Source organism: Staurois parvus, unplaced genomic scaffold, assembly GCF_062004578.1.
Source record: "Staurois parvus isolate SC_StPar_1 unplaced genomic scaffold, SC_StPar_1.0 ptg000031l, whole genome shotgun sequence".
Classification (NCBI taxonomy): Eukaryota; Metazoa; Chordata; class Amphibia; order Anura; family Ranidae; genus Staurois; species Staurois parvus.
In genome coordinates, this window is record NW_028317827.1 from 5,948,847 (window position 1) to 5,972,353 (window position 23,507).

A 23,507-nucleotide genomic window follows, 5' to 3' on the forward strand; every position below is an offset into this window, starting at 1 on the left:
AGAATCATTAAATGTTTTAAAATTTTCCCCTGAAGGACGGCTTGTACCACTAGACATTTTGAGACAGAACTTACAGGGGTTTCCTTTTGACTTTTAGAAATATAGATAAATACTTGATTTTCTCTAACAAATTGTCTCCCAAACGGCGACCAATAGCCGACCTAACCCCATTTGAATCTACAGTCAGGTCCATAAATATTGGGACATTGACACAATTCTTACATTTTTGGCTCTATACACCACCACAACGGATTTGAAATGAAATGAACAAGATGTGCTTTAACTACAGACTGTCAGCTTTAATTTGAGGGTATTTACATCCAAATCAGGTGAACGGTGTAGGAATTACAACAGTTTGTATATGTGCAACATATATTAATACAAAGCACATCCTATTCCACATGTACAAACTACTGATTAGCAGTTACTCTGACCAGATACGTTATTTTATTAAGGAGTGGGAGAGGGAACTTGGCATGGAGAGTTCACTTTCCACCAGTTGCAAAAAATAGGACTCGCATGTTTTGGTCTGTTAGCGACAAACTCAAGAACCGTGTTAGACATTTCTGTCAAGACCCCCTTTCACCTAGCAAGGATTTTTTTTTACAGGAGGGGGGTTTGTGGGCAGGAAGGGAAATTCCTCCATAGTTGGTGGACGTGCCCCAAGATTATACAGTTCTGGGACTCCATCTCAACATGGGTACACAAAACTTACCTCAAACCAATTTAAACATGCTACTTCTCTTCATTTTCTGATATACCCTCCTCCGTCAAATCCTATAAAAAGTATTACTCTGCACCTATTAAACAGAGCCAAATGTCTAATGCCTAGATTCTGGAAGTAAACTGCCTGTCCAACTATAATAGACTGGCAGTAAGAAGTAAATAAGGCAATGGAGGCAGAGAGGTAGGCCTTTGTCCAAGAATAAATTGTAGCAATTCCAGGATATTTGGTCAGGCTGGATGTATTACTCATACAAGAACCGTTAATTCCATGTCTGCCTTTATGCCTGCCATATTGATAACTGCAAACACCTTAACTATTCTTGCTTCTTTGGTTTATCATTACATACAATCTCAAGGTACTCGTTTCTGTAAAATGGCTACAAGACATAATGTTACCATGTTTCCAACTGATATCTGGTGGCATCTTGATGTTCTATTTTTCCTCTGTCAATATGTTTGTTCTATATTTTGTTTTTTGTTTTCTTTCTATCTGGCCTTTGCCAAGTACATTATACGGTCAATCTCTATTCTTACTTGGACAGACAAAGATACACTGAGTACAAATATTCCTATTCTTCTGTCTATTTCAGCTATGAACTGTATGAGATGTGTATGAACGTCTATGTAATCTCTGTACTAACTCTAAACTGTTACCAGTTCACTTATAGTGATACAATTTACAAAGCTTCTTGAATTTGTCTTTATATCCTGTTTCTCATCTTGTATTATTAAAGATTATACAAAAAAAAAGGTTTTAGTTGTGCAACATTTGCAAATATGCAAAGCCTCACTGCCTCGTCAAGGGCCCTTAAACATTTATTATATTGCATCTTACCAATTCTCTGATGTGATGGCTGCATTAGTTCTCTCTTTTTTAGGCTTTCTTTTTTTTCTAATTTCACTTGGTGATCTTACCAGTAAGTCTGTGTTTTTTCAATAGAACAAGCTCTCCTTCAGTAGTATAGGTTACAGGGTTGAGCCAAACCATTTGACACTGATAGTGGTGCTTACAATTATCAGATTTTATTTTGTTATATAAAACCTTTATTCTAAAAGAAACAATGTGTTGCTATAGCTGCTTAAAAAGTGTTAGTTTTTGCTTCAGTTTGTTAGTGTATCTAAATCTTCTAGTTCCTCTGTAACCGGGCAACTGATACTCCGATTCCCCACCCCCCTGCTCACCTGCCCGCCCTCATGACAAGGGAGAGGTATACTGCAGGTTGTCTATCACACCCCCCCGCTTCTCCCAGCAGTGCACAGTTTACCCACAAGTGAGGACTGTGTGTGTGGACTCTTTCCCCTCTCTCCTAGCAACAGCAATGAACCAATCAGCAGTAAGGAGAAGAGAACCAGATGTTTCTGTAAACAGGATTCTCCTCATAGTGTGTCAATTTACGCAGCACTTTACATATATATTGTATAGTCACATCAGTCCCTAACCCTCAAGGGATGTACAATCTAAGGTCCCTAACTCACATTTATACACATACTAGGACCCATTTAGACAGGAGCCAATTAACCTACCAGCATGTCTTTGGAGTGTGGGAGGAAACCGGAGTACCTGGAGGAAACCCACGCAGGCACAAGTTTGCTGTGATTCTGACCCCTGTGGTGATTTTTGGGTCAATTCCTGTAACAAGTATACAGATCTCAAAAGTCAGGGTGAAGTTTGCTGTCCCCTTCATGCTCTTTCTGAGTTAGGAATAAGTTGTTGCATATTTATTACATAAAGATGACATTAGCTTGGATCTCATGGTTTTATGAATCACAGAGCTGGATCAAGCATACAGCAAGTTAGGTTAGTGTGAAGTTGGAGGATCAGTATGATATCCAGATATCTAGCATTTTTACAAGGAGGCTGGCAATGGAAGCCTACTGTGTTCTCTCCTGACAGGTGTTCTTTTAGCAGCATCGTTGGGTAAAAGAGAAAAAAAAATAGTTTCTTAAAAGTGCATTTAGTCTAGGAAACAATAAATTAAATTTGAAAACTTTTCTCAATTAGTTGTATTATGAAGTAGCTTCATCCTTCTGCCTGTCAAGCTGGCACAATTATAGGACATCCTCTTTCCCTAGGGGTAATACTGCTGCATCAAATTGACTTCTGAGTTTAATATTCAGGCCGGTGTCACCATGTATTCCTGGTAATATGGTTTAGAATACAAGCCACATCTGTATACCAGAGATGTATCAAATCCTACAATGCTGTTCTGGCAACCTATTTATCGGTGCAGCACGGAACACCCTGATAAAATAGCATGGATTCTTGTGGGGTTCTTTCTCTTATTGTTTTGAGAACATTACATTCAGTTGGCCTCGTTGTCCAGAAAAAGGTCAGGCAATACATGTTTTTGCTGTGCAATTTAATTGCTCTCCTGTTGCTTCGGACTGCTGAGTAGTCTAGCATGAAAGGGTATTACATTGCAGCTGAACAAGAAACAGTTACTTCTCAGCTCAGTAGAATTCAGACCCCTTCAAAGGTGCTGGTTATGTAAAGCAGAACTCGAGAGAAACGTCTAACATCTGTGTGCCTTCCCTTCTCACTGGACTATATATGATCATCACAATACAGTGGTCCACTTTTTCTCTTTCTGCCTAAAGCTATTTAGGCCTCATGCACACTGGGCAGAAAAAATGGTAGATTTACAGGTGTTTGGCAGTTTTATTTTTTCAGCCTGTAAACACCCTTGTATATTAGCCTGCTATGTGTCCATGCGCACATTGGCGTTTACTGGCATTTTAGAAGAGGAGCTTTTACAGGCTGAAAAAAAAACATCACCAGTGCGTTCAGGACGGGAGCAATTGGGCAGAGAAAAATTGTGTATAAGTGTGTACTAATGATAGGCGTGTTAATGCATTCTAATAGCTAGATTAAATTAATCTAATCCATAGAATATATTAACACCAAACATGCTAAATATCTTTTACTGTGTTTAGGCAGCTTTCCTCCTACCAGGGGAAAAGGTGTTTAGAGGAGATAAGCAAACACTTGGGCTGGGTTTACACATTGGCTGCAGGTTAACGTTTGTTAGTTTGGACCTCAATGTATAGTAGTGTATTAACAATATTGGAACGCTGCAATGCACGTTTTCTTGGCAAGATTCAGGGGGTTGCCTTTAACTTGCATGTTATTGCAACACGATACTTGTATAAGTGTGTTGCATTGCCATTTATTTTCACTGGTTCCCCAGCCTACTAATGCAGTGCACCTGCATTGCATCACATGGTAATTCACTAATGCATGTTGAAGCACTGCAACAGGAGAAAAAAAAGGCAGGTGTGGTTCTTTGCCGCTCTGGTGTATTGGTAGCCTCTTCAAATGAATAAGCTGCCCTAATGCAGCACATATTAATGTGTGACAATGCAAAACACCAGAAATGACAGGTGTGTAGTGGGCCTAAGACCACACTTCTTCATATGCATTGTAGTTCTAGTTCACACAGGTTGTATTGCATGTCAATGTATTGCACATTGTTGCACCGCGTATGCATTATAAAGTGCTTGGCAACTCATTTTTAATGGCACCCCAACACACAAAACAAACACAATTGACCTTCAATACGGTGAGTCCAGTGTGTTTATTTTGTCTGTTGATGTGCTCTCTAAAAGATCATGATGAATGAACTTGTTTATTGTGACGTGCAAAATGTGAATGAACCCAAAAGCGTAACTGCAATCCTGTAATCAACCCTATTTTAACCTCCCTAGCGGTTTTCCCGAGTCTGGCCCGGGGTGAAATCTAGCTGTCAAAAGCGGTAACCCAGAGCCAGACTCAGGGTCACCGCAAACGAAGTACCTGGTCCCGATCCGTGTCCTGGGACGCATGCAGCCATCCCCGCCATCCGTCCCCTGTCTCCTTCCTTGCTTCCCTGGTATCTCACGCTGATCAGTGTGATCAGCGTGAGCGTGCTGTGCCATTGGGGGGCGGGGCTTGCGGGAGTTATAAAAATAGATCAGTTTCAAAATAAAGTGTTACTCTAATGCATACATTGTAACTTTACCTCAGATATTTCCATAGTGCAGTTTTTCAGTTTCTGTGACTAAAAACAGTTTTGCACTCATGGCTTCCAAAAAGCGCCTCGCTAGTGCCAAAGCGGTTTATGATGAGCTAGCGAACGACAGTGAGGAGCTACTTGAATTGAGCGATAGCGACTCGTGATTTCTGTTCAGACACCGAAAGTGAAGACCACGGCGAATCTGAGATTGACATGAGTGATCTGCACACGGGGCGCACTATTGATTGTGATACGCCAGCGCCACCAAGATTTTCGTTTACTGGCGCACCTGGTATGAAAATCCACGTTGAAGGTGACAACCCCTTGGCGTACTTGTAATTGTTTCTGACCGATGAGGTTATTGAAATTATCCTGACGGAGACAAATAGGTACGCAGCGCAACAACTAGCTGCTCCACACAGCCGGTTTTCACGAAGCAGAAAGTGGGAACCTATGACCAAAGAGGACATTTGGCTGTTTTTCGGCCTAATTATTCTGCAAGGGGTGGTGGGGAAACCGCTGCAGAAGTGGTACTGGACCACAAACAAAATGCTCGCCACGCCGTTCTTTGGCACCATCATGTCGGAGTACAGCTTTTCCCTTATGAAATTTTTGCACTTTGCAAATAATGAGGATTTTGATGAAACAACTCATCCAGCTCCCAAGCTAAAAAAAATTTGGGAAGTGTCCCATATAATTGTAAGAGATTTCCAGCAGAGCTATGTGCCAGAGAGAGACATTAACATAGACGAAAGTCTAATGGCCTACAAAGGAAGGCTCAGCTGGATGCAGTATATCGCGTCCAAGAGAACGATTTGGCATAAAATCCTACCTGCTGTGCGAATCCTCTACCGGCTACATATGGAACACCGTTCTATACACCGGCAAAGGCACAAACTTTGATTCCAAGTACAGCAACTACGGAATGGCAACATCTTCCGCCCTGTCACTGAATGAGCCTCTGCTAAACCAAGGCTACTGTCAGATAATTTCTACACCTCTCCAGAACTTTACGAAGTTCTTCTTCAGCATGAACCTGATGTGCATGGAACCGTTCGGGCTAACCGGCGCAACCTGCCATTTATGTTTGCAAAAAACAAACTGAAGTCGGGAGACTGGCAGAAAGGCAAAATGATTGCACTGAGATGGCGGGACAAGGATGTGTGCCTAATGAGTACCATTCACAATTTCTCCACAGTGATGGTACAAACAAAAGGTGGGAAAAACATCCAGAAGTCGCAGGTTATCGATTACAACAGCACCATGGGAGGTGTCAACAGAGCTGACCAAGCTATGACATTCTATCCGACGATGAGAAAGCAGCAGAGGAAATACTATAAAAAGATTTTCCAGCATCTTCTGGAACAGTGCTTGTGGAATGCCTACATTCTGTTCCGCAAAAACAGTGACAAACCTGTGGTTTATGCGGACTTTATCTGGAAAGTGGCGGAATCCATTTTCCTCAAGCATCAAACACCATCAGTGTCTGTGGGTAGATCCGGATAATGTGCTGTGGGAGTTGTCAACCCAGAACGTCTGACTGGACGTCATTTTATGGACCACATTCCACCAACCCAAAAAAAGTCAGCACCTATACGGATGTGCGTGGTATGTTGCTCTCGGCGAAATGAGTGGAAAAAAAATACGCAAGGAAACGAGGTTCCACTGTCCTGATTGCGATGCCGGACTTTGTGCTGTCCTGTGTTTCAAAATATACCACACCTGTGATGTTTTCTAGAATATGCAGTGTCTTTATAATATTGTTCGGACAGAGTTCTGTGTGTTTGATTTGATTACTTTATTTAATTTCTTATTATATTATTTTTATATTATAATTTATGATTTAATTTATTAAACTTTATTGCACCAAGGATGTCTACTAGACTCTTGTTTAAACAGATTTCAGTGAGTTATTCCTAAGAATTACAAGCCTACAATAAAAAAACATATTTCCATTGAAAATAATCTACCACTAGGGAGGTTAATAAACTCTGGGTATAGTAAAAACTTAGAAAAGAACTGGTGGTTGGGGGTTCTGCACACCAAATCTGTACACAAAGCCCCATTACAGCAAATTGTGCTTGCATTTTTTTTCTTAAATCATAGCTGGCTGCACACTAAATACATTTTTATATTAACAGTAAAAAAAAAAAGATTTTGGTAACAATTTTTATGGGTTGCCCTTTAAGCATCCCCGAAGTGTTGTGTGGTACTGTGTAGAAAAATGCAATTTAAGAGGCTTGGTGTGAACAAGCCTTACTCTTGACTGGTTGGTTTTTGCTTTTGCCTGGACAGGTTCATTATTTGATTTTATATAAAACTTAAGTAACATTTCTTTAAATAATGCCAGTAGCAGAAAAGTTACATCATATAATTAAATTACCTCTGAAAAAGGATCTGTGTGTACACACAGCAGACAGAGTTTAACCACTTAACTGACAGTGCAGGGTCGGGTGGCCGTTTATAAACGGCCTCCCTGCTTGTGCGCACTTCCTGGGAGTGCGCAGCTCCACGATTCGGTGCCTGCTGTGTCCTCCGGACACAGTGGAACACCGATTGTCGTACGGGACCTCTGTGCTAGGTCCCGATCATGTGATCACTGATTGGCCAATCAGTGATCACATGCAGAGTAGTAAGCAAGATGTCACTTCTGACATCATTGCTTACTACATGTGAAATCTGTGAATGATCACAGAGGTCACATGGTACAAGGCTAGTCACATCAGCCTTGTACCATGTGACAAGCTGTGGCCAATCACAGCTCACACAGTAGTTCTCAATGGCTGCAAGAATGCAGCCAGAGAGGAGAAATGATTGCTTTTACAGCCTTTATGGGTGTAAAAGCAATCAGTGTAAAAAAAAAAAAAAAAATCTTCATCACCCCCCACAAGTAGTACAGTGTCACCATAGTGACACTGTACTGCTAGGGTGACAGTATGTAAAAAATAAAAATAATATAAAAAAAAGTTTAAATTATTTTTGGTTATAAACTAATTTTTGTTGTTCATTTTTTTTTTTACTAAAAAGATAATGGAATAAATTTTGGCCAATATTTATGATTAAATACTATTTATTTGCAAAATTTTATAAGAAAAACACTTTTTTTTCAAAGTTGATTGACTTTTTCATTTACATAGCAAAAAAATAAAAATCCCAGTGGTTAATAAATACCACCAAAATAAAGCTTTATCTGTCTCAAAAAAATGCATATGTGTACAGTGTTGCATGACCGCGCAATTGTCATTCAAAGTGTGATAGCGCTGAAAATTGTCCTGGACAGAAAGGGGTAAAAGTGTCCGGACTGGAAGTGGTTAAACCAAAAGGGGTGGTTCATATTATAGGAACTCAGTCCAGATGCATTTCTGCATGCATGTTTTTGGAACGTTCTGGTGCGGTTTGATGCATTTTTTACACGTTCTGGTGCATTTTGATGCGTTCCAGTTTCCCTCCTTTTTTCCCCTCAGTTTAAATAGGGACATGTGTGTTCCAGTGCGTTTTTGGAGTGTTTTGGTGCGTTCCAGTGTGTTCTGGTGCATTTTTGTGGGAACGGTTATACTTTTTTTTCTGCATGTGGAACGCAGTGTAACTGCAAGCACTGATGTGAACTATGGCATTGACAACCATATAACTTGCTTTCTGTGCATTTTGGATGCAGAAAAGCACACAGAAACACATACAGTGTGAACTGGCCCTAAGTGTAATTTCATACAGAGTACACCAACGTGAACCTCTTTAGCCCTCTTAAGATACATTGCTCCTTTTTCTGTGGTCTCTGAAATCATGCCTGTTCAGTGAGCACTCATTGACTTAGGTCTGTGTTTTCAGAATCTCCAGTCATGGAAGATGTGCCCTACACAAGTCAATGAGGACTTACAAAACAAATCCAGTCAACAGTGAAGAGAACTTCGGCTTGGGGCGATTAAAAAATTGTTTAGGCTCAGAGTTGGAAGCAACTTGGAGGTTAGTGTAGTTGTAGCTCCAGTGGGCTAAAAGTACTCGTCTTTTAGGTGTCTTTTGTGCTTGGGTTGCTACTAGAATCCATGGTTGTGAGGTGCCCCCTTCCTAGTCAATACTTTTTTCTTTTGTGACTTTGTATGTGGGTCTTGTTGTTGGAAGTTATCCATGCCTATTTTATATTTGGTTTGGATGTTGCTTCTTTTCCTCATGTGCACAAGTCAGTGTGACATTTTCTCACTTAAAGTGAACTGAAGTAAGCTATTCAGTACATATTCTGGAAAAGTAATATACTGTAACTGTTGTACCGAAGGCACCACGTAGACTTGTACCTGCTTGATTGCTTGAGTGTGGCCCTCCCTGATGAGCTGCCAGAGCCCTGGAAAATCCTGTGTATAGATCACAAAAACCTGCACACCATGTGACTGTGCCCAAAACTAGTGATAGGTCACTCAGACCCTGAGCACAGCATTATGGAAGGCATACGTTGGAAGTCTAACTGCAGTGCTCTTGAACTGTTCATTGAACAATTGTTTGATTGGGATGCCATGCATGTTGGCTGAGCTGCACAGGCACAACTCTGTAAATATGGCAATTGACAGGCAGGAGGAAGCCTTTAGACTGAGATTGATAGGTTTCCTTCTGTCATAAAAACCCTCAGCACATTTTAAGTGGGATTAATACCACTTTTAAGTTTTTACATATTCTTAACAAGTTGTAAAAGAGCTTTAAAAACAACAATGATGTTGGGTTTCAGTCTCTATCTTTATCTAACTGATTACAGGAGCATGGTATTTGTTTGTGGTTTCAGTTCATCAGTTTAGAATTTAAAAGATGATTTCCCCCACAATATCTACAGTTACAGACTTGGGCAGGACTTTTCTGTGCTTGCAATCCTTGTTCAGAACATATTAAGGGTCTGTGCCTACGAGGGGCAGAAAAAATTCCAAAACCCTGGTTAAAAAAAGCGGTATTAAGAAATGCTCATAGTGGCACATGAGTATGAGAGTTTACAGGCTTTCGCTTTTTTGAGTGTTTTTTCCCCAAACCATTCCCCTCTGCTCATTTTCCAATGTGCACTTGAAAACACAGATATTTATAGTGCCGCGCTCCTAATGCTATATAAAATAATTAAATTCAATCTACTCTCTTTCCAATAAATATATATATTGAAACCTCAGCAAAATCCATAAACCACTATACTTAGTGGGTAAAAATAATATATAATCACTGTGACTGGTGAATCAAAAAAATAGTTGTAAAAGAACCTTAATAAATTAGGCTGATATCAATTAATTGTGACTAATAAATTAAAATTAGAGTGTGTATAAATACTTGGTGCCACTCATCAATCCATCAATATTGTGCAAAAACATATATTAATATTAATGTGCAAGTGCAAACATTATAATACATGAATGAATAAAAGTCTTTTGAAGTAAGTGCAATGTGCAGGTGAGTTCCTTATTCCCTCTTGCCTCAGGTGCCTTGTGATCTCCCTATGCGCTCACCTTAATATTTGCCCAAATAAATTCAGGCAAATAAGCTTTTAATCCTTCCAGGATTGATGGGATATTGCTGATGTATAAGATGTTCCACGAGGTGAGTATAGATCTATTATGGATACTCCTGTACTCTCCTCTCTCTCCTTAAGCTGCTGCTCATAGGTAGGTATTTAGACCAGCTCTATAGGGATCTCCTTGTTCCCCTCCTGGGGTCACCTCCTTCTCATATCCTCCTTTCTCCAGTGTGGGGAATATAGGTCAAATGAAGAAACAAAGAAGAAAGACCATGGTGCCTTATCCTTTTTTATATAGCAGAAATTTATTACTGCCAGTAGTGGTATTTCACAGCAATATAAGGTTCTCTGGTGATCCAGGACAGCATAAGCAAACACAGCAGTGAGTGAGCAAACCTCTTCCTCTGCCTCTATCTCTCTGCCTGCCTCCGTCCGTGCTGGAATCTCCAAGCCTCTCCGATGCAACGTCGTGACGTCAGAGCCCCTCCCCTACGCGTTGCGTCACAGGGTCACGTGACTTCATCAGGGGGAAATGATTGGATTGGGCAAATATTAAGGTGAGCGCATAGGGAGATCACAAGGCACCTGAGGCAAGAGGGAATAAGGAACTCACCTGCACATTGCACTTACTTCAAAAGACTTTTATTCATTCATGTATTATAATGTTTGCACTTGCACATTAATATTAATATATGTTTTTGCACAATATTGATGGATTGATGAGTGGCACCAAGTATTTATACACACTCTAATTTTAATTTATTTATTAGTCACAATTAATTGATATCAGCCTAATTTATTAAGGTTCTTTTACAACTATTTTTTTGATTCACCAGTCACAGTGATTATATATTATTTTTACCCACTAAGTATAGTGGTTTATGGATTTTGCTGAGGTTTCAATATATATATTTATTGGAAAGAGAGTAGATTGAATTTAATTATTTTATATAGCATTAGGAGCGCGGCACTATAAATATCTTTGTTACTGAATTAACACTAGTAAGTGAGTCTGTGTGAGTGCCAGCGCACCAAGCGCATGATACCAGTAGATAATTATTTATTAATTATTTATAATTCACTGAAGACCTCATTCATAATAGCTCACAAGTATTCACTATTTATAGCATGCACTTGAAAACACTGAACTCTCCTGAACAGCGCGTTTATGAGTATCAAGTGTATTTTCTGCCTGAAAGCTCCTCTCAAAAATGCAATTCTGAAGGATTATTTGATTTTTTGTTTTGCTGCTCTGAAAATATGCCTGGAGACTCCCAAATTTGCACGGAAGCAGGTTAACATAGTGCTGTTTTTAGATACTGAATTAAAAATAAATTAAAATAAAAAGCAAAACTCCTGTATAAGCAGCATTTTTTTTTATGCCCAGTGTGAATAGATCCTAATACTTTATTATACATAATAGTGCAAGGTTTTATACATGTTGCCTCACTGCTCTGTATACTGTCTGCATGTTGCCATTTACCCCTGTGCTATCCCTTGTAGATGCAACTGCTGTGTTCATTTCAGAGCACGGTGTTTTGAAAAACAGATCGAGACCTATTTTTATGTGTTTGTTTTTTGGTTTGGGGTGGGATTACACTACTAATGACCGTGAACTGACAAACCTATATTACACCTGCTAATAATAATATATCTTACATAGTTTGGTTTACAATGTCTTTTTGAGTGCAACTGCTGGGTTTCACTGTGAATGGTAGTCCGCTACAATCGGGGCCATTCATATTTGTGAATGGTAGAAAACCACATTAAATGTACATTGTCAACACATGGCACTACATCTGCTTCATGTGCAATGCAGCGCCAACACATCGTACAGTAGAACACAACGTACCACACCCCAGCGGATATATCGTTTGTTGTGCTGCACTGCATTATATGAAAAAAGAAAAGCACATTTTTTTCATCCATTGCAATGCTTTGGCAGCCCATTCTTTTAATGCACCACAACAGGACACTTAAATGTAAATGGGCCACCTTTGGTTAAGGTGGTTACAGCAGGCACTTTGTTCTGCTATATATATATATATATATATATATATATATATATATATATATATATACAGTCATGGCCGAAATTGTTGGCACCCTTGATATTTCTCCAGGAAATCATGTATTTCTCACGAAACGTATTGCATTAACACATGTTTTGCTATACACATGTTTATTCCCTTTGTGTGTATTGGGACAAAACAAAAAAAGGGAGGAAAGAAAGCAAATTCGACATAATGTCACACAAACCTCCAAAAATGGGCTGGACAAAAGTATTGGCACCCTTTCACAACTGCGGATAAATAAGAATGTTACAAGCATGTGATGCTCCTGTAAACTCACCTGGGGCAAGTAACAGGTGTGGGCAATATAGAAATCACACCTGAAAGCAGATAAAAAGGAGAGACGTTCACTTAACCTTTGCATTGTGTGTCTGTCTGTGCCACACTAAGCATGGACAACAGAAAGAGGAGACGAGAACTGTCTGAGGACCTGAGAACCAAAATTGTGGCAAAATATCAACAATCTCAAGGTTACAAGTCCATCTCCAGAGAACTAGATTTGCCTTTGTCCACAGTGCGCAACATTATCAAGAAGTTTGCAACCCATGGCACTGTAGCTAATCTCCCTGGTCGTGGACGGATGAGGAAAATTGATGAAAGATTGCAACGCAGAATAGTCCGGATGGTGGATAAGCAGCCCCAAACATGTTCCAAAGACATTCAAGCTGTCCTGCAGGCTCAGGGAGCATCAGTGTCAGCGCGAACTATCCGTCGACATTTAAATGAAATGAAACGCTATGGCAGGAGACCCAGGAGGACCCCACTGCTGACACAGAGACATAAAAAAGCAAGACTACAGTTTGCCAAAATGTACTTGAGTAAGCCAAAAGCCTTCTGGGAAAACGTCTTGTGGACAGATGAGACCAAGATAGAGCTTTTCGGTAAAGCACATCATTCTACTGTTTACCGAAAACGGAATGAGGCCTACAAAGAACAAAACACAGTACCTACGGTAAAATATGGTGGAGGTTCAATGATGTTTTGGGGTTGTTTTGCTGCCTCTGGCACTGGGTGCCTTGACTGTGTGCAAGGCATCATGAAATCTGAGGATTACCAAAGGATTTTGGGTCGCACTGTAGGGCCCAGTGTCAGAAAGCTGGATTTGCGTCCAAGATCCTGGGTCTTCCAGCAGGACAATGACCCCAAACATACGTCAAAAAGCACTCAGAAATGGATGGCAAAGAAGCGCTGGAGAGTTCTGAAGTGGCCAGCAATGAGCCCAGATCTAAATCCCATTGAACACCTGTGGAGAGATCTTAAAATTGCTGTTGGGAAAAGGTGTCCTTCCAATAAGAGAGACCTGGAGCTGTTTGCAAAGGAAGAGTGGTCCAAAATTCCGGGTGAGAGGTGTCAGAAGCTTATTGATGGTTATAGGAAGCGACTGATTTCAGTTATGTTTTCCAAAGGGTGTGCAACCAAATATTAAGTTAAGGGTGCCAATACTTTTGTCCAGCCCATTTTTGGGGTTTTGTGTGACATTATGTCATATTTGCTTTTCTGCCTCTGTTTTATATTTGTTCCAATACATACAAAGGGAATAAACATGTGTATAGCAAAACATGTGTTAATGCAATACCTTTTTTGTGTGAAATACTTGATTTTCAGGACAAATATCAAGGGTGCCAACAATTTCGGCCATGACTGTATATATATATAATACAGAGCTGTTGCAGTGCTGGACTTGTTCTTTACGTGTTGCTGTGCCTTGGTCTTTGAACCCCCTGCCAAGGACAGGTGTTTTGTTCTTAATGACAAAATTCCTTTCCACCTACAAATTTACAGTCCCACTATGGGGCCGCTCAGTTAAGCGTTTACACCAGTTGGTGATGAAAATAGGAGTCACAGTAGAGCACTGGATAAGGCAAATGTTTTTTTTTTCTGTGTATTAAAAATAATAGCTTGTAATTATTCCAATTAATCAGGTGAATAACTCGTTTAATTGCAGTGGAGATGAGGACAGAAGGATAGAGGCATGCACTTTGTTTGTGGTTATGTGTAAAGACCTCTGCAGGCTTGTCCTTCTCGCAGTCAGCCTCGCTGGAGGGGAGAGCAGACACATACTCATTAACTCTCTTTGTTGGATACGGCACACATGAATGGTTTATATTGTATCTGATGTCATTTTATAAGCAGCCTATTTTTAAATAGCACTCAGGTGTACAGTATGACTGCTGCCAGTTTGTGTCGTTTGCAGATTGATGTTTGTTTTTTTAATTCTTTACAAGATGAAAAGACCCCATCGGAAGCCTAAAAAGTAAAAAATGCCTTTAGCTTCTAAAAAAACATTCTCCACATTACACAATTCCAATGAAGTAATATAAAAACAGCTTACTGACCTGAGAAGAAATCCAAAATGTATTCACCTTCCCATTGTTCCCTGCTGTTCTATTGAGTTGTCATTTATGGCTATGGACTCACTATGTAATTGCGCTGATTGGCCCACTAATGCATGCCCCTTCATACTCGGGATATATATATATGTGTGTGCAGCTGGTAATGGCCGGGTAAATCAAACCGGTTTCTTTGCCCTACTTTAAAAACACTGGTTGTGTGGAATTAAAGGATAACTAAACCCAAGAACAAAAATGTATTATATAGCAACTTATAGCTGTCTTCTGTAAATTGCAAATTGCCTTGCCCTCCATGTATTGTCGATGAAGAAATATGGACATATTTGTAGTTCATATTAGTAGGGCAGCCTAGAGTGACAACCATTGCTGTTCCATTGATGCAGTGGAAGAGGTGTGTTATTTGCAGGATTACCAGGTGAAAACAAAGCAAAAAGAGCTTGAAAAAAATTAAACAAATGCAGCCATCGCATTGGGGACTAGTAATCTACAAAATGTTTGGTTTTGGGCATAGATACACTTTAAAGTATATGTGAACCCTCACCTTGTAAAGCCCATTCAGTTTAAATTAGAAATAAAACGCAAAACATTTGTGTATAGATGTTAAAAAACCCCCATTATAAACACCCTTTTTTCTCCTTTTCTAGTAAGTGATCATATTACCTCAGTTCTCAGCTGCATAAGAGCTGGGAGAGGAGAAACAGCAGCACACTGAGCTTCCCAATGAAAGTGTGTATGTGTGTAGGGCAGCGGGTGTCAGGACAGGTCTGAGCATTGGAGTAGAGCAGGCTAAGAACCCAGCACAGCTAGATAACTGACCATGCTGTTCTCTCATGCCTAATGTGGTCAGGAAAGCAGATGGACTGGCAGTTAATCCAGGTATTTCTCACAAAGGAAGCAAGAGAGAACATGATACTTTTTTCATACAAGCACATGGTACAGCAGGCACATATCAGGAATATGAAGTATTGGACTTGCATGCTTTTTAAGGTTTGAAACGTCTAACAAAATGTTACTGCCCAGTCCCTTGGGGAACTACTTTGTTGGCAAAAAAAAAAGGTTTTAGTGCATGTTTTTCCGGTCATAATAATTGAAAAATTGGCTTGATAGGCTATAGATAGCTGCTAAAAGGGTTTACAGATTTCTATATGAAATTTTAAAGCTTTTAATTGTGAATTTGATTTGATGTAATCTGTGACACAACTTTTACATACTTGCTGCACAGTATTTCTTTTAATGCATTTATATAGATATACTTTTGAGTGGTTATCTGTATTTCACTGCAGTCACGTAGCTATATTCAATTTGATAGACCTGGCTTCAAATTGGAGTGCAGAATAGTAAAGTACCACCACTTTGTAAGGCCCGATGCATACGGACGTATTAAAACAATCCTGTTAACACCGGATCGTTCTAGCAGGAGCTGGCAGTGAAATCCAGTTGAATCTGTTAGCGCCGATGGTAGGCAAATGATGCCAAGCGGCCGCATATTGGCGTACCATAAGTAAACAAACGTGCTGAGAGCGCGTGCCCTGTGCGCTTCCGGCACGTTTACCAGCGCCTCACGGAAAGGTCCCGATAACTACTTGCGATTGGGACCTTTCCGATCATGTGACCATTATGACAGCCAAAAACGGCATTCACATGACCCTACACAATTGTACCTGCTTATTCCAGGTCTATCTGAAGCTCTCCACAGGTGGTCATTGGCTCTTGGACAACTCTTCTGATTATTTTCATTTCTCTGTCAGAAATCTTGTGAGGAGCACCTGGCCATGGCTGGTTTATGGTGAAATTATATTCTTTCCACTTCTGAATGTTGCAGTGAGCACTGATGGGGTCAGATATTTGGAAGTTTAGAAATCCTTATGTAACCAATGCCATCAGTATATTTTGCAACAATAAAGTTACAAAGGTCTTGAGAGAGCTCTTTGCTTTTACCCAACATGAGATTTTTCTTGTGTGACACCTTGGTAATGAGACACCTTTTATAGGCCTTCAGTTGAGACTGAACCAGCTGAAATTAATTTGTACTGACAAGGGGCAGGATTGCTTTTTAATTACTGCTAGTTTTCAGCTGGTATCTTGGCTTTCTATGCCTTTTTGCATCTCCTTTTCTTCATGTGTTCAATACTTTTTCCCTGTGTCATTCCATTTTATTACACATAACTTAATTTCTGACCTTATTTGTTTTAGTTTCTTTGTATGTAGGGATTGCATGGGTTGTTACGGTCATGCGGTGAAAATTTAATGGTAATAGCACCTTTAGAAATATACACAGTTCCAAATTATTATGCAAATTATATTTTTCTCATTTACCTAAATAATTGATGTAAATAACAGTCAGCATAATTCTCATGTTATCAACTATTAAGAGTACAATTCAAATTTTATTGAACAAACCTCCTAATGATAACGGGATTTTTGTTAAACATAAAACACTTACAATGCACTGTTCCAAATTATTACTCACAGTAAGTTTCAAAACACTTTATAAGTTGTAAAGAACTGAAAATTGTCATTTGTTGTGTTTGGAGCATATTTACTGAAATCAAAAGCTATTTCAATCAAACTTTTAACAACATTTTAACTTTTTAAACATTTTAACAGGTCACGTTACATTGTAACATAGGACCCCTTATTTGATAGCAGCTTCACAAGTCTTGCATCCATTGAACTTGTGAGTTTTTGGACAGTTTCTGCTTGAATTTGTTTGCAAGATGTCAGAATAGCCTCCCAGACCTGCTGTTTGGATGTAAACTGCCTCCCACCCTCATAGATCTTTTGCTTGAGGATGCTCCAAAGGTTCTCAATAGGATTGAGGTCAGGGGAGGATGGAGGCCACACCATGACTTTCTCTCCTTTTATCCCCATAGCAGCCATTGATGCAGAGGTATTCTTTGCAGCATCACATGGTGCATTGTCATGCATGAAGATGATTTTATTACGGAAAGCATAGTTCTTCCTTCTGTACCAGAGAAGAAAGTGGTCAGTCATAAACTCCACATACTTTGCAGAGGTCATCTTTACACCTTCGGGGACCCTAAAGGGGCCGACCAGCTCTGTTCCCATGATTCTGGCCCAAAACATGACTCCCACCACCACCTTGCTGACGTCGCAACCTTGTTGGAACAGGGTGGCCGTCCACCAACCATCCACTACTCCATCCATCTGGACCATCCAGGGTTGCACGGCACTCATCAGTGAACAGGACTGTTTGAAAATTAGTCTTCATGTATTTTTCTGCCCAATGCAGCCGTTTCTGCTTGTGAGCATTGGTTAGTGGTGGCCGAATAGAAGGTTTATGCACAGTTGCAAGACTCTGGAGGACTCTACACCTTGATGTCCGTGGGACTCCAGAGGCACCAGCTGCTTCAAATATCTGTTTGCTTCTATGTAATGGTATTTTAGCAGCTGCTCTCTTGATCCGATGCATGGATCTGGCAGAAATCTTCCTCAATGTGCCTTTATCTGCACCAACCCGTCTGTGCTCTGAATCAGCCACAAATCTCTTAATGGTGCGATGATCATGCTTAAGTTTTCGTGAAATATCTAATGTTTTTATACCTCGTCCAAGGCATTGAACTATTTCACTCTTCGGCAGCAGAGAGATCCTTTTTCTTCCCCATATTGCTTGTAAAATGGTGTTCTGCTTAATAATGTGGAACACCCTCCTTTAGTAGTTTTTCCTTAAATTGGGCTCACCGGCCAATCTAATTATCACAGGTGTCCGAGATTGTTTTCAGTGATCAAAAGAGCCCTGACACACAATGCCATCTATGAGTTAAACTGAAAAACAAAATATTTAATCTTTTTAGAATTTGCATAATAATTTGGAACAGGTTGTATTTACCTAGAAAAATGGTGACGTGTTCAATACTTATTTTACCTGCTGTATTTTTAACCACTTCCAGACCGGACACTTTTACCCCCTTCCTGACCAGGGCAATATTCAGCTTTCAGCGCTATCATGCTTTGAATGACAATTGCGCGGTCATGCAACACTGTACCCAAATGAATTTTTTACCATTTTTTTGAGACAGATAAAGCTTTATTTTTGTGGTCTTTATTCACCGCTGGGATTTTATTTTTTTTTGCTATGTAAATGAAAAAGTCCAAAAATTAAAAAAAAAAGTTTTTTTTATAACATTTTGCAAATAAATAATATTTCATCATAAATCTTTGCCAAAATTTATTCCGTTATCTTTTTAGTAAAAAAAAATCCAAATTAGTTTATAGCCAAAAATTATAATTTTTAAACATTTTTTTTACATTTTTATTTTATTTTTTTATATTATTATTATTTTTTTTTTTTTACATACTGTCACCCTAGCAGTACAGTGTCACCATGGTGACACTGTACTACTTGTGGGGGGTGATGAAGATTTTTTTTTTTTTTTTTACACATTTCTTTTACACCCGTATAGGATGTAAAAGCAATCATTTCTCTTTCTCTCTGTGTGCATTCTTGCACTCATTGAGAAGTACTGAGTGAGCTGTGATTGGTCACAGCTTGTCACATGGTACAAGCCTGTTGTGAATAGGTTTGTACCATGTGACCTCTGTGATCATTCACAGATTTCACACGTAGTAAGCAATGATGTCACAAGTGACATCTTGCTTACTACTTTGCATGTGATCACTGATTGGCCAATCAGTGATCACATGATCGGCCAATCAGTGATCACATGATCGGGACCTCGCACAGAGGTCCCGTCCGATCGGTGTTTCACTGTGTCCGGAGGACACAGCGGGCACCGGATTGCAGTGCTGCGCACTCCCAGGGAGCGCGCACAAGCAGGGTGCGGGGAGGCCATTTATAAACGGCCACCCGACCCTGCACTGCCACCGTCCGGCCGTTTATATGCAACGGCCGGTCGGGAAGTCTTTAAAACATACCAGTAAACCCCTCTAGAAATGAATATTTCAGGCATTTTATTTCTAGGCGCCACTAAAATATGAGGCTAAATTCTGTAATGTGAATGGAAACATTGACTAAAATAAAGCTGGGTTCAGAGGCTTTAACAAATGCTACAACTATTTATTTATTTTGCAAGAGGCCTAACACAACTAAATAGAAAGCGGAGCCTACATATGGAATGAGCAAACATGGCCTCCTGGGTTGTATATCATTGCAAAATATACATAGGAAAAAGGATTGTAAATCTCAACATATAGATTAGAATTGTGCTACGCTGGTCACTTCCTTATGCACTTAATATGAAAAAAAAAAAAAAGTACCGGTATATAATTTCCCTTTAACAGGAAGTTAGCCATGTAAGCTGGCACTGGCCACTCAGTGAAGCTGTCATCCAGTACATCATATGTTATCAGTGTACATACAGAACTCAACAACTTTGGTCTAAGCCAGATATTTGTTTTCTCGGAAGAATGATTTATTAGTTAATTGCTTCTGTTTCTTTATGATTTGGCTGATTGCTCTACTTGTGAGTAAGTGGCAGGATGACATTCAACAGCCACTGAAATTGAAAAAGTAAAGCCTGATCTTTCATATGCCAACAACGCCCATTAGTGATTGCACTGTGATCCTGGAAAGCAAAGCAGCAGGAAGTGAGACAGGTAGAGGCAGAGGTGATAGAATTTACATACACAGTGACTGTGCAACTTACAATCAGGTTTACACCCTAGAGAACCACTATATCAAAAAGTATTCTCATCCAGTAACTGTATGTGTTGAACACATGTAATGATATAGTTTCCAGTGAACTTATTATTGTACAGCACCAACAGTTTGTGCAGAACTTACAGTATTAAGTTCTTACAGTATTTCTTCTGTATTGCCATTTGAATTTTTATTTGTTAGTGAGGCTGCGCACTGATAAATGACAGGAGTTAGGACAAACCAGAACACTAACTTCAGTTTTGTGGGTTTTTGGGTGGGGGTGGCGGAATGTGGGATTTGTTCACCCATCAACCTGCACAGACCAATGCAGACTCGACACCAAGTCACATAGAAAACAATTGTTTTAAAGTATAATGTGTATATTTTGCAAGAAATATCATGAAAAGTTTAGAGAATCACAGGCATGCTTGAGAATAAACTTTACAACAGCTCATAATTTATACTTGCTGAAAATATTGTATAGTTCCCCTTTTTAACTGATTTTTTTTTCCTCCAATATATGAATATGCTGAATATCCTGTGAAACACATACAGAACATATAAGTATATTTCATTTTATGAATGTATTTCACAGTTTACAGTGAAATCAACCTAAGGATAATATCCATATTTTTCCTTGTATTTGACAAATGCACAGTTTTTGGTGCTGTATTTATACTTGCGCTTTACTTACCAGCTGTTTTCCATACCATCTAGATGCCATGCCAGCTCCTGAGCAGACTCCCTTTATGGAGGAGGGGCTACAGAAAGTCCCACAAGAAGCTCCCCCTACTGCCAGCATGGAACCAGAAGCCACCGCTACAAACATTTTGGCTTCAGTAAAAGAACAGGTAAGGCTTGTCTTTTGAGTTCAGATAACTTGGTTGTTTTTCAGCTGGCTGCACAATTTTTCTTGGCTACAATTGTATCTTATAAATACGACGGCAAGGTCTTTACTACAGATACACTTGAGAGACAGCAGGAATGTTGTACTTTTTAATAGATATGACTTAAAGGGCTCAAGAAGATGGGCGTACAATTTACTGAGTTCAGATCTGTAATTTATAAGGATCTGACTGCAGCAGCATTGTATGCTATGGACCCATGCACACTGCTTTCTTTTGCCCCGTGGTGCTTGGCTCCATAAACCAAAACTAGAAAAATCTGTGTTCACTGTCCTCCGAATGGACAGTATTTTATGCTGTACATTTGTGTTAACATTTCCATACATGGAACCTATTGACTGCCACTGCTGCTAAGGACAAACATGTAAATATCAACAATGTGTAGCCAGTGATGCTGCTCCTGATTAACGCTTTCCCTCCCCCCTTTGCACCCCTTTAAAAAGCTCTGAATGCTGGGAAGAGGCAGAAAAGACTAGATGGGCCAAGAGCTTGAAATAAGCAAAGAGCGTGCTTTCAGCAAAGAAATTTCAGCTGCCCAGCGACACATATGTGCAGTATGTGGACGTTAAAGCTCACCCTTTTGCTGTTGCACATATGTTTATTGTGTGCAGAAAGAGGTTAAACCAGCAATGGGCAAACTACGGCCCGGCTGACCTTTTAATCCGGCCCGCGGAGTGATAAAAAAAAAACACAGCCAGGGCAGGCAAACATTGGCTGTCAGGATGTATGTAGGCGGGGCAGCGTGACGAACGTGAGGGGAGCTAGGCTCCTCTCACAGTCCGCCCTGAAGACCGGAACGGCGCGGGAACACGGCGAGAGGAACGCGCGGAGCAAAGGTAAGTGAATTGACACAGGGGGGACTTGGCTTACTACTTGGGGGGAAATAGTACTGCGGGGGATGAAATACTATATGAGGGATGAATTAATATGGGGGATGAATTAATATGGGGAATGAATTACTATAGGGGGGATGAATTACTATATGGGGGATGAATTACTATATGGGGGATGTATTACTATATGGGGGATGAATTACTATATGGGGGATGAATTACTATATGGGGGATGAATTACTATGGGGGATGAATTACTATCTACTCTTGGTCCGGCCCCCGGGTCCAATATATGAACCCATTGCGGCCCTCAAGTCAAAAAGTTTGCCCACCCCTGGGTTAAACACTATTGATGATTAAATCTCTCCCTGAAAAAGTCATTCATGCTGTGGCGGCACATGCACAGAGCGACGTTAGCCTTCAATCATTTAGAACCGGCTGAGCTTATTCCATGTGGTGGCTGCAATGTTTTTCTTTTTTGGGGCTTTCTTCCCCCTTTATTTTAAACTGGTGATCCTGCCGCCAAGTCAAATGTTTAAGGGGTTCTCTACAAGTCTACCCTCAACCAGCATCAGAGAGCTCCTCACAGGTTCCTTAGGAGTGCTCTTCCTAAATTATGTACTTTACCTCCTGTATCACCAGTGTCAAGCTTCTAAAGAAGGTTCACATTAGATTGGTAACTGTGAGAAACTTTTTAATACTGACCATTATAACCGCATGTGAGAGACAGCAAAGAGCTTGGGAATAAACCTCCTATATCGTAAACAATGCTTAACAGACAACCAGATACCTCAGTAATTCCTAGATTAAAAAAAAACAAAAAAACTGGTATGATGTGTACTAAACCCAAGGACAAAAATTTAATAGACTGCAGCTTACCAGCCATGTATAGACTTTGGATTTTTGGAAAAATTATCTTGTTCATGTTATTTGATGACCGGGTTCTTTGCTGATCTGCACCTGATGTAATACATTACTGTCTGTCTCTGCTTAGCCCTCCACAGCCTGAGTTCTCATTGGATAAGATTGACCAAAACCCCATTGTGCATTGTAATAAAAGAATGATCTGCAGTCTTCTGAATTTCTTTACCCAAAGGCACTAGAATAATAAACAAACTGCCTCGTCTGCCAAGTTTGCTTTTCATAGTGGGAAAAACTGAAGTTTACTGGTATTTTTGGTTTTCTCCCACACAATGGTTTTAGTATAGTTTCTATGAAAAGCGTGACTGTTCCAATTGAAAAGCAGTGTGCTAAATGGAGAAATGACTGTTGTAATTGTGGGGAAGTATAAGATCATGACCAGAGAAAACCACAGCAACATCTTAAAGGAAAAGCAAAGTGTGTATGTAGCTGGTCCTTACAATATGTGTGATGATAACCTTGCAGAAGTATTTATGCCCACTGGGGCTAATTAATAATTTATTTTGAAACAAAGCAAATTATATTTAAAATGTAGAGAATTATATTTGGCACACACTGCTTCCCAGTTACAATAACATAGATTCAGAAAAAAAATCACCTTTTGCAAACCTTTA

General features: G+C 39.9%; 1 protein-coding gene across 5 annotated transcripts in view; it reads left to right on the plus strand.

Annotated features, from left to right (window-relative positions):
• Positions 1–23,507, plus strand: part of PKP4 (plakophilin 4) — a 437,166-nt gene that overhangs the window by 127,306 nt on the left and 286,353 nt on the right. For all 5 annotated transcript variants that reach the window (XM_089659730.1, XM_089659733.1, XM_089659734.1 and 2 more), the window contains exon 2: positions 20,952–21,085. In XM_089659730.1, coding sequence (XP_089515856.1) covers positions 20,957–21,085 — 129 coding nt within the window. In that variant the 5' untranslated portion in view covers positions 20,952–20,956. The remainder of the gene's footprint in view (positions 1–20,951; positions 21,086–23,507) is intronic.